Here is a 12575-nt window from a genome sequence, read left to right on the forward strand (position 1 = left end):
AATGTTGTCTACTCCCGGGGCCTTGTTTCGACTCAGGTCTTTCAGTGTTCTGTCAAACTCTTCACGCAGTATCTTATCTCCATTTCATCTTCATCTACATCCTCTTCCATTTTCATAATATTGTCCTCAAGTACATCGCCCTTGTATAAACCCTCTATATACTCCTTCCACCTTTCTGCCTTCCCTTCTTTGCTTAGAACTGGGTTGCCATCTGAGCTCTTGATATTCATACAAGTGGTTCTCTTCTCTCCAAAGGTCTCTCTAATTTTCCTGTAGGCAGTATCTATCTTACCCCTAGTGAGACAAGCCTCTACATCCTTACATTTGTTCTCTAGCCATCCCTGCTTAGCCATTTTGCACTTCCTGTCGATCTCATTTTTGAGATGGTTGTAGGTTACAGTATGTTAAATCCTGCTGCTTCCCACTGACTGTGGTGTTTGCGTGTCATACCAAATTATCTGGAATAGAGGCAATAACATTGTTGTAACTGGCAGCAGGTTGGGCTGTAGTACTTCCTGGTGTCTGGCCTGGTTTGTCATGTAGTGGCCTATGACATGGATGATGTGCTGGTCCACTCAGCACGTGGTCCACTGACTGGCACTTGACCAACTCCATAGTGGTGTGATTGTGATCCTGGTACCTCACCTCTCACTCCAAATCCCTTTATAACTTTTTTCCCAGAGAATACATGATATATTGGTAACAGATGAGTGCAGTGTTTTGAAACCTTTTATCAAGAATTTCGTAACTGTTACTGTAAAGGCAGGGTTATCTCTTTCAGCAGAAGCTGGCATGGAATTTCTCAGAAAAGCCATTAAAAATAACTTTAGCAATGTCAATATGAAATAAAGCATAAATTGGATTTATATAATGGAACCTGCAATGTGAAATCTAAGTATACCACAGGAGCCTTTGAGAGTGCTGATGGATCAAACAACAAAACTGAAGCATAGCACCACAGCACTGCAAGAAATAAGGTGGATGGAATGGGATTTTAGAAAAGAGAGAAGCTAATATAGTTCACAGCAGCAGTGAGAGGAAGAACAAGTCTGGTACAGGGTTGTGGTACATCACCAACTAAAGCATAAAGTAACTGTGTTTACCTATTTGCCCAAGATTATCAACACTAAGTGCAAAGCGTAAATTCTTCGATTTTCTATAGTTATCTCCCTCGCAACAATGGAAGAAACTGAGTAAGAAGAGAAAGAAGTATTCTATGGAAAGGACATACAACAGCTGTTTAGGTCATGACACTAAAATAATATTAATGTACCTGAGTGTTGTCTGTTCTGTCATACATGTCCGACCCAAATTCCTAACTTATCACATGCTGCACTGCAGTTTCCCTCACCCATTACAACTCCTGCTTGCAAATTCTTGATTCCGATTGGAGTTTGAATGATATACATGTTCAAAAGAACAGGCAACACTCAGTTACATTAAAATAATCAAGAGTGATGGCTCTATGGCATATATTTCATTGTGGATGCACAATTATTGTTCAAACTCCTATGAGAATCAAGAATTTCTGAGGAGGAGGTGTAATGGCAGAGAGATGATGTAATGCAGCATGCAATAAGTTGGGAACATGGGTTCACAAGGAGGCAGGTAGGGGTGGCTGAGATGGTTAAGGCAACTGTTCTAGAGAAGTGGAGCATCCGGGCTCAAGTCACAGTCTGGCATAAATCTTCAACTTTTGACACTGCAATACCACAAGGCCCTGAGTGGCTGGGAGTCACAATTTTCCAATATGCCAAAATATAATATAGTGGCTTTAGAACCAGCTGAAATTAAATAATAGTACCAGGAGAGGATAATAAAGGTATTCAAAAATGCTGTGGAACTTGGTAACATTGAATACCACGGAAAATAATTAAAGGTGCAATGGAAACATCAAAAAGTGAAACACTGGGAAGTGAAGTAACACATATGAAATCCCCATCGTTTGATGCTGGATGCAAAATAGTAACAGAAGAAAAGAACAAGGCATATAAAAGCAAACTACAATCATGGTGTACAAAAAGGATAGTGCAAACTATAAAGAGAAATATACAATTGAAAAGAAGACCCACCAAAGAAGAAAGATAGGGTGGAGGATACAAACATTGAAGAAATTGAGCTTCAGAGGAGTAAGGATGAGGCCAGGAAATTCCACAGAGAAATAAATGTGGCACAGAAACCTTGTAGTCATAAAGCAATCCTTATAAAAGATGGAACAGGAAAAATTTTAAGCAAAGGGAAAGAGAGATTTGTGAAAGACGGCACTGACACTTGGACAAACTCCCCAAGTAGCATCAAGAGACCCAACAGAGGTACATCAAGAAAATGACTCTGACAGCACAGATCCCCCAACCCTAGAAGAAATAAGGATTGTCAGAAAGAAACTGAAAAAGAAGGCAGCAGGAACAGAGTATATCCTGGCAGAACCTTTTAAGCAAGAAGCTAGTGAACTGGAGTTGTTCTTAAAGATGGCTACTTAGTATCGGAAAAGAGGAAAATGCCCCAGCAATGGAAAGCAGGAATAATATAACCCATACATAATAAGGGAACTCAGTTAGAATGCGATGACTATAGGGGGATCGCATTACTTAACTTGGGGTATAAAGTATTCTTCAGTGTATTATTCGACTGCCTCCTGCCAATAATTAAGAGAGAGATGGGGGCATAGCAATGTGCATTTCTTCCAGGAAAGTCAACAGCATATCAGACCTTTACTCGAAGACAAACTCCAGTGAAGACAATCAAATTCAGAACTGGCATGTATCACCTCCTTATAAACTATGAAGCAGCATATGGTAATATAGATAGAAGGCAGTTATATCATGTCTTGGTTGAATGGGGAATCCCTAGAAATTTGATTAGGCTAATGAGAACGACAATGTATGAGATATGAAGTAGCGTAAGAACTGGAAGAATTATACGATATTGCAGTGCATGTGTTATTCCAAATTATGACGCAATGTTCCTCCGGACATGCATGTCCAAAGGAACAGGCACTATATCAATTACAGCCATTATGAAGTACATGAAATGAATTTGCAATTGTGATTACAGACAACTATCACCTGTATAATAGAATGACAACAATGAGAATTTGTATTGGACTGGGCCTCAAACCTGTATTTCCCACTTATTGCAAGTGGTCGCATTACCATTTGGCTATCCAAGCATGACTCACAGCCAGACCCAAACTTCCATATGACATCAGTCATGTGTCTACAAGTCATACTCATACATTCATTATGTATATTCCTGTACAGGGGAGACATTTTACTTGAAAGGCTCTTGCCCATTGTCGGCTGATAAATATGATATTGCAGTGCCTGTGTTATTCCGAATTATGATAAAATTTTCCTTCGGATATGCATCCATGTCTGTAGGAACAGGCACTGCAGAGACTACACTCATTATGAAATAAATGAAATGTATTCGCAGTTGCATGCATGCATGTCCATAGCAATAATGCATCATAATTCACAATAACACAAGCACTGCGACATCGTATTTATCTGCCGACACTGGGCAAGCAACTTCCAAGTAAAATGTCTCCCCTGCACAAAAATATACATAATGGATGTATGAGTATAGGTTGTATGCACATAGTTCATGACATATGGAAATTTGGGTCTGACTATAAGTTATGCTCAAATCGTATATATCTGCTGACACTAGGCAAGGAGCTTTCAAGTAAAATATCTCTCCTGGATGAAAGTATACATAATGGATGTACAAGTACAGGTTGTAGGCACACAGTTCACATCATATGGAAGTTTGGGTCCGACTATGAGTCATGCTCAGATAGCCAAATGGTAAGATGACCGCTTGTGATAAGTGAGAAATTCAGGTCCAGCACAAATTTTCTTTGTCATCATTCCATTATACAACTGAATGTTTCCCTATTCACAACTGTTAATACATTTCATGAACTGGAAGAATGATGTCTGACACACTAGCCATCAAAAACAGGGTACAATAAGGAGATGTGCTGGCCTGTCTCCTTTTAAATGCTGTTAAATGCTGCCCTGGAAAAGGTGGTGAGAGATGTAAACCTTTGGAGCAGATAGATGATCTTCTATAAATCACAGCAGATACTTGATTATGTATATGACACACATACAGTGGAAAGACCCCAGCACGTAATGGAAAAGACGTTTATCATCCTTGAACAGGCTAGCAGGAACATGTGATTAAACATCAACCAGCAGAAAACAAAACACACTCTAAAAAATAAAAAGAGCACTGAATTATCCAAACGTGTGCAGACAAAGAAAGGATCGCAATTTCGGAAGAATTGGATGATTTATTCAACAGAAAGGGTATCACAAATTGGGCAAGTCAATAATGTGATGGTCCACTTCTGGCACTTATGCAAGCAGTTTTTTGATTGACAGATTTGCTGGATATGGTGCCAGATTATGTGCAATAGATAGGTGCATTAGATTGTCAAAACCCCAAGCTGGTTAGAGTCCTGCCCATAATGCTCCAAACATTCTCAGCTGATGAGAGATCCAGAGACCTTTCTGGCCAAGGTCGGGGTCTGGCAAGCATGAATACAAGCAGTAGAAACTCTTACCACGTACAGGTGGCAATTATCTTGCTGAAACGTAAGCCCTAGATGAGTTTCCATGAAAGGCAAACTGGGACATAGCATATCATCGACATACCACTGTTCTGCTAAAATGCCACAGATGACAACTGAAGGGGTCCTGCTGTGAAACGAAATGACAGCCCAGGCCATCTCACCTGGTTGTCAGGCCGTATGGCAGGTGACAGGTTAGTCTCTCACCGCAGTCTGGGGCATCTTCAGACATATCTTTGCTCGTCATCAGGGCTCAGTTTGAAGCATGACTCATCACTGAAGAAAATTCTACTCCAGTCAACGAAATTCCATGCCAAATGTGTCTGATACCATTGAAAATGGGCTTGTTGCTGTACAAAGGCCAATGGTAGCAGGTGCAAAGGATGTGGTAGCAGGTGCAAAGGATGAGCCACCTATTAATCGTTGTTGTGGTCACTGAAGCACCAACTGCATGTTGGTTGGATGGTGATGATGAATCCAGGGCTTTGAGTGCCCCTCTCTGTCTGTCATCTCTCTAGGTCAACCGATTCCTTCTTAATGTTGTGTTCAGCCATGATTCACCCATTGCTGCCAACATCGTTGTATAGTGCCACTGCCCCAATTCAAACGTTGAGTGATTAGCCTATTACTCAACCGCCTTCTTTGAGCCCAACTGCATGCCCTCCTCTCTCAATTGCTAACATCTGCATATATTAAACTTCCTGGCAGGTTAAAACTGTGTGCCGAACCAAGACTCGAACTCAGGACCTTAGCCTTTCGCGGGCAAGTGCTGTACCAACTGAGCTACCCAAGCACAACTCATGCCCTGTCCTCACAGCTTTAATTCCGCCTGTACCTCGTGTCCTATCTTCCAAACTTCACAGAAGCTCTCTTACTGCAAGGTTCTCAGGAGAGCTTCTATGAAGTTTAAAAGATAGGAGACAAGGTACTGGTGGAATTAAAGCTGTGAGGACAGGGCGTGAGTTGTGCTTGGGTAGCTCAGCTGATAGAGCATTTGCCCGCAAAAGGCAAAGGTCTGGAGTTTAAGTCTCGGTCTGGCACAAAGTTTTAATCTGCCAGGAAGTTTCATATCAGCACACACTCCACTGCAGAATGAAAATTTCATTCTGGAAACATGCCATGTCTCTGCAATATCCTTTCTTCCAGGAGTGCTAGTTCTGCAAGGTTCACAGGAGAGCTTCTGTGAAGTTTGGAAGGTAGGAGACAAGGTACTGGCAGAATTAAAGCTGTGAGGATGGTGTGAGTCATGCTTGGGTAGCTCAGTTGGTAGAGCACTTGCCCAAGAAAGGCAAAGGTCCCGAGTTCGAGTCTCAGTCCAGCATACAGTTTTAATCTCCCAGGAAGTTTCATATCAGTGCACAATCCACTGCAGAGTGAAAATTTCAATCTGCATATATTGTTCAAGCACCTGTCTGTGAGGCACAGTTACTGTCCAACTGAGTACACAGAATGAAAGATGCACAGACTTTACGCCCAGGTACCGACATGGACCCTGTTTACTATCCGTGACAGCTGCATGGTGAAATTGCACTGCAGTGTCATCCACCATTTGCCAAAGTTTACAATTTTACATTTTCTGTGAATACCTGTATGAATATCAATTTGCGACCAATTTGCATAACTCCTTCATGGTGCACTCTTCATCCCACTTTTTTCCTTCATTCTTAGACTAAAAAAGGCTGCTGGAAATCCACAAAAAGAGAACATGCTGACCTCAATAATGGTGGAAAACTATAAAACTAAACCTTTAAGAGAGTTGAGCAGTACCTTCGTTTGTCGGCCACCAACTCAAATAACACTTCCTATGAAATCAAATGGAGAATAACAGCAGGCAATAGAGCCTATTTAGCTAAACAAGACTCTTATCACCAAGGCTCCTGACCTGCACCATCTAGTTACTCGTCTACAAAATTCTTAGATCAGTCCTCACACATGCCTCCAAAACTAGGGTGGGTGTGCCCCAATTAACACATAACACAGATCCCTCCTAGCCTCTTCTGCAACATCAGGATGCAATTTAAAAATATCCTGTTCAATAGAACTAATAAAAGCAACCACTGGCATACGCTTGGGCATTGGTGCATAATTTAAACCTTTCTCTAGCCCAAATAAAGCCGTGTCATCAAAAGTTTTCTCCATGACATTTATCACAGAATATCGCGATATAGTATTAGACCACAGCCACAAAAATTTCAAACTTCAGCAAATGATGGTCAGATACAGAATGAAATTCCCAACCAGGCTGCAACCATGAATTATCATCCAGCCAATCCCAAGAGAAAGCCAAACATTTTTCAAGCAGTCACTGAATTTGTTGTAACAGCGACCAGAACAGTCGCGGGGTTGAAGCAACGGAAACGTGGCGGGACCCGCGGAGCGGCCCGTGAACAACAACACAACAGGAGAGGACGGACACGACCAACAAAGGACCTCACGACAACAACAAGAAGGGACAACAGAGTCAAGAAAACCAAATAAGACAACCACGTCCAATCGTAAAGAAAACACGAAAATAAACACACTGTCTAATGCGAGGCAATATGTCCTGAGATGTACACAAGGTTAGACTGGCAGGCTGAGTGACAGGCAGGCGCTTAAGTACTCAGGGACGCTGCTATTGGCCGCTGCAACCATGTGTTCCACTGTGGCACCCTAACTCTAAATGCGGGCTAGGAGGCGCGGACCATCACAGCTTATGGAGCGATGGTGCAGAGACCTCTATGAGTCTTCGACGTCCCTGACGTCTGGCAGGGATTCAAATTCCGCGGTGCACGGTACCAGAGAATTAAGTCAAAACAATGCCTTGGAAACAAAATCCAACTGTCGACAAGTATAATGGATCCTTTTCTTTTAGCTTTGGTCATCTTCTTTGGTCTGTGTGGTGGCGCTAGTGTGTACAGAGAGAGAGAGAGAGAGAGAGAGAGAGAGAGAGAGAGAGAGAGAGAGAGAGAGAGAGAGTTTTTATTTTTCCAGAGTGTCTCTGCAAACAGAGATTTTAAATTCACTTGCTGCAGTTTTGCCTTTAAAATGACAGGTTGTGCACCTGTCGAAATACCAGCAGTTGTCGACAACTTTACCTGGCTACATTCTGCTAATTTATTTGAATGCTATTTAGCTATATGGGAAAGAAATGTATCCTTGATTGTGAAGGTTGGACAAACTCTGCAGCAGTAGAGCAAGACTGCAATGTGCATTGTCATTTTGGTGAGGTATCATGATCAAAATATTGTTTCAACATTTGCCAAAGTTGTGCATCATATTAATTCTCCTGCTGCCAATCACATCAAAAACTGCATTGGCATCACTCTTGTTTGCAAAAGGATTCATGACACTCTTCGACAGTTGGATTTTGTCTCCAAGGAATTGTTTTGGATTCAGTTTAATGACTGCTATGAAAATGTTTGCTTTTTCTTAGGATTGGCTAAACACAACTTCATGTTCAAAGTCTGACTGGAAATTTCATTCCATATCTTGCCAGCATTTGGTGAAGTTTGCACATTTCTGTGGCCGAGGGTCTAATACTTTATCTCAGCGACCTATGATAAATCTCATGGAGAAAGCTTTGGAGGATGCAGCTTTGCCAGTTCTAGGAAAAGGTTTAAATTTTACACTGATGCCCAAGCATTTGCCAGTATTGATTTTATTAGTTCTATTGAACAGGCTGTTTTCCAGCTACCTCCTGAGGCTGCAGAGGAGGCTAGGAGGGAGACACATCTTGTGCTGACTCAGGCATATCTACTCAAGAATAATAGAAGAACAGCAGAGAGGGCTGCTTTACATTCACGTTGAGTTGATCTGGATATTATTTTACCTGTGGGCAAGAGCAATGCCACAGCTGTTCTGGGCATTCAGGATTATGTTCAAAAGATGCATTGTTTACTCTCTGATTCAGCACATCACAGGGTCGGTGCTGACCCCACATAAAGTGTTGAGAGAAAGACTAACATCCTGTTGAAGAAAATTCCTTGTTGCAGTAGACTACCAACAGTCGTACTACTTACTACGGTGTTCCCCTAGGTTATTTGGCCTTCCAAAGATCCACAAAGAAGGGGTTCCTCTTCATCCCATTGCAGTAAGACTGGTGGCTCAAACATATCATGTAGCAAAACACCTTGCTACTCTTTTGAGCTCACTAGTTGGTCGATGTGAACATCACATCAAGAATTATCAGATTTCTTATGTCAATTAGAGGGAATGTGTCTGAATGACTCTGATATTCTAGTAAGTTTTGATGTGGTCTCTCTCTTCATTAATATTCCTCTGTCTGACTGGTTATGGTTAATTGAGGTTAGGTTTGATGTTGAATTAATGTACCTATTTCAGTGTGTGTTGACTTTCACTTCCTTTTTATTGAATGACCAGACCTATTAGCAGACAGATGAAGTTGCCATGGGAAACCATTGTCATTTGTTATTGCAAATTTGTTTATGGAGGACTTTGACAAATGTACTTTGGAGTCATCGGCTTTGAAACCTGCTTATTTTTTCAGCTATGAAGACTTTGCCCTCATGGCAATGAGAATTTGAACAACTTTTTAGAATAGCTAAATTCTATCCACTTGAGCATTCATTTATTGATAAAATTATTTAATTGGGTGGATAAAAAATCTACTACCCAAGCTGCAGCAGAACACACACATAAAAGACTTGTGACTGGCAAGCTTTCAGAGCCAGTGGCTCCTTCTTCAGGCAGAAGGGTTGAAGGGGAAGGAAGAAGGGTGAAGGAAAAGGACTGGAGAGATCTAGGAAAAGGGGTAGATTTTGGGAAAGTCACCCAGAACCGCTGGTCAGGGGGTGAGAAGGAGAGACTGATTGTTGGGAACTGCATCAGATGAGATTTGAAAACCTGAGAGCTTAAAGATGGAAGGCAGGGTAATATGCAAGATAGAGTTTTAGTAAACATCATGCCCGAGTTAATAAGAGTGAGAAGCTAAGTGCATTGTATGTAACAGAGGTGGGAGGGGGCAGTGAAAAATAGACGGGAAAGACAATGAAAGATGTAGAAAACTAAAATGGAGTGAAGCAAAGAGTAGTTACAGTGAAGAAAAGCTGAGAAGGAAGAAATTAACGTAGATTAAGGCCAGGTGGGTGGCGAGAACTAAGGACATGTTGTATGTAGAAAAAAATGGCTGCCTTCCCTTCCTTGATGTATTGGTCAGGAGGAAGTTCATGGCACATTGTGACATGCTGTGTATAGGAAGCCTACTCACACTGATTTGTTTCTACTGGCTGATAGTTGCCACAATCTGGCTCAGCATAAAAGGGTACTTCGTACCTTGGTTCACAGGGCCCATTTCATTTCAGACCCTGAGAGTTTGTCAGCTGAGATAATTCATCTTGAGGTCACATTTTATCAGAATGGATATAGTGAAGGACACACCAGACACGTATTGCACTGTTGACCACCTGTGCACCGGGTGAGTGATGATAATACTGAGTTGGCACCGAGATCTACAGCCTTTCTGCCTTATGCAGGGAGCATCTCCAATGAGATTGGTTGTATTTTGCGTAAATATGATGTGAAATATGTTTTCCGACCTCCATCTAAGATTAGGGTCCTTTTAGGTCCCATTAAGGATGACCTTTGTTTTTGTAAGATGGGTATTTATTACATTCCTTGTATTGTGGCATGTCACATGTTGGTCAGACCATTAGGACCACAGAGGAACAGTGTACTGAGCATAAGTATCCAACACACTTAAAACAGCTGAGCATATCGGCTATTGCAGAACATTGCCTTGACACGACTGATGGTATGGAATGCAACAACACTCCCAAGTAACCCCTTGAGTGCAAGGTCATAACACACCAATGATGTTTCTAGCATACAGCACCTCACATACTGTCTACTGTGCAACCAAAATATTGGTTGCTCAGGGCAAAAAGCAGTGGCACTGGCAGTATCCAATGGCTAGCAAAGTGTGAGGCTACAGAATGTAGTTGAACCGCTTAGTCAACGAGTAACTTACGACAGTGCTACAGTGATACCAAGCAGAGCAAATGCAATGATAAACAAAGAGAACATTGTATTGTATCTACAACAACACCTGCTGAAGTTGACATTATGACAGAAAGGAACCCAAGGAATTTTGCTGGTGAGAAAGAAATGGCAAATTAAATATTAGCATTTCTGCAAGATGAGTCAGTGAAATGTGTGGTGTCATGTATGCTCAAATGTGTAGATAATGTACATGAGGAGTACAATAATGACAATATGTGCTTAACAAATCAAAGTGATACTGAAACACATGATGAGTCCTGTAGTTCATCACCCTTGTTTGACAAGGTGACACAAATCTTGTCTCCAGAGAAACGTAGTAAAGGACTATAGTTATCCAAGGAGTGGGTACTAAACATAATTATGGTAAATGGAAGACCATCTGCTGCATAGTAAAATAAAAAAAAAAATGAACAGATTCTGAATAAATACATAGTAATATAACCACATAGTGCACAAGAAAAACTATGGATATTTAAGGGAAGACAATTCGTACTTGATACAAAAACTGGTGTTTATGTGTTTCGAGGATGCTTGATACATTTTACAGGATGTGCATGATGTTTACCTACTACGTTATTCATATCAAATTGTGCATGAGACGGATTACAGTGATTTCAAGAGAAGTATTGGATGGTTGCATAACTTCAAACAGTGCTACATAAGTGGAAGATATAAGATTAAGAAATTTCAAACAAAGCATCATCTTGACGGCACACAGGAAACTGCAGAACTGGCCTGAAAATTTGTACATGAGATAAACAAATTTATCCCATCATTCAGCAAGGAATTTATTTTCAACTCCGACCAATCGGGACTTGAAGAGGAAGTGCATATGAAATGGCACCCGGAAATTAAGGTACCAAGAGAGACATATCAAGATCAAGTAACATCAATGCTTTAACACATTTTGTGTACTGTTAATTGGCTGGAAAGTTATTTACCGTGCTGCAAGAAGTTAGATGTGCTCTTCCCCCAACAATTCTTTCTTGTGTGCATGATCTTGCAAGAGCAGTAAGGAATATTTAGGTCATAGCAAGAGTGGTAAAAGAGTGTGGATGTAAGAGAACTACAACTATGGTAAATGTACTGCTTTTGGCCAATGGCTGGACAAAATAACTTGCTTTTGCTTGATTCCTGGTCTGGTCCTCTGAAGCATTCTGCTATTTCAATAGTTGATACAGGAGACCTGTAGAGCAACCACCTACAGCTTGCGGGCTACATTTTTAGCATATTTTCATTCACATTAGTCTTCATTTATGCATTACATGAGGCTGAATTTTAAAGCATTAAATAAGTTAATTCCATTGGTATGTAATCTATATTTCTAACATATCACCTTCTGTATTGAATGGAGAGTGCTGTTGCTGTTCACATCGATAAAACATATAAGAAAAGAGGTTTACTAAAACAGCAACACCAAAATGCAATTAAAAGTAATTAAATAAAGTCTAATTACACACTGTCTTACCATAATGTATCTGCCATTTGCAGAATAAACTATGCTTTGGAAAATGACTTGCTCCAACAATTTGTCCAATTATATGAACTTCTGCCATTTCATGGCACCACTGCAACAAAGAAATACAGCATTAAATATAACCTTTCCATATGCTTTTCTGACTGGAAATGAAGACTGAAATGAGAGAATTTAAATAAATACTTTTAGATGTAGTATTGGGAAACTGTTGAAATAAAGTATTAAAAAACAAAGACAACAAATAAGAGACATGATAGTTGTACAGGGAGCATGAGCAAGTATACACACACATGCAATCACTTACTTTGCATATGATGATACTCTAGGTTTGCTGTTAGAACTAGTATGCATCATAAAGATAAGCTTTATGTATTTCCTGTTCTCCATCTCTGGTTTTGATTAGCTGAGCTTTCTAGTAAATCTCAAAATGTAATCAAAGTTTTAAAAAAATACACAGCAAACATGTCATTTTATTAACATAAGTTTTAACAGCCCATGTGAGAGACAGTACACAACTTT

General features: G+C 40.6%; 1 protein-coding gene across 3 annotated transcripts in view; it reads right to left on the reverse strand.

The window, feature by feature from the left end:
* LOC126481392 (B9 domain-containing protein 2) overlaps positions 1-12575 on the reverse strand; it is a 70495-nt gene that overhangs the window by 16524 nt on the left and 41396 nt on the right. For all 3 annotated transcript variants that reach the window (XM_050105118.1, XM_050105119.1, XM_050105117.1), the window contains exon 2: positions 12048-12147. In XM_050105118.1, the coding sequence (XP_049961075.1) occupies positions 12048-12135 (88 nt within the window). In that variant the 5' untranslated portion in view covers positions 12136-12147. The remainder of the gene's footprint in view (positions 1-12047; positions 12148-12575) is intronic.

This window comes from Schistocerca serialis, chromosome 5 (assembly GCF_023864345.2).
Source record: "Schistocerca serialis cubense isolate TAMUIC-IGC-003099 chromosome 5, iqSchSeri2.2, whole genome shotgun sequence".
Lineage (NCBI taxonomy): Eukaryota > Metazoa > Arthropoda > Insecta > Orthoptera > Acrididae > Schistocerca > Schistocerca serialis.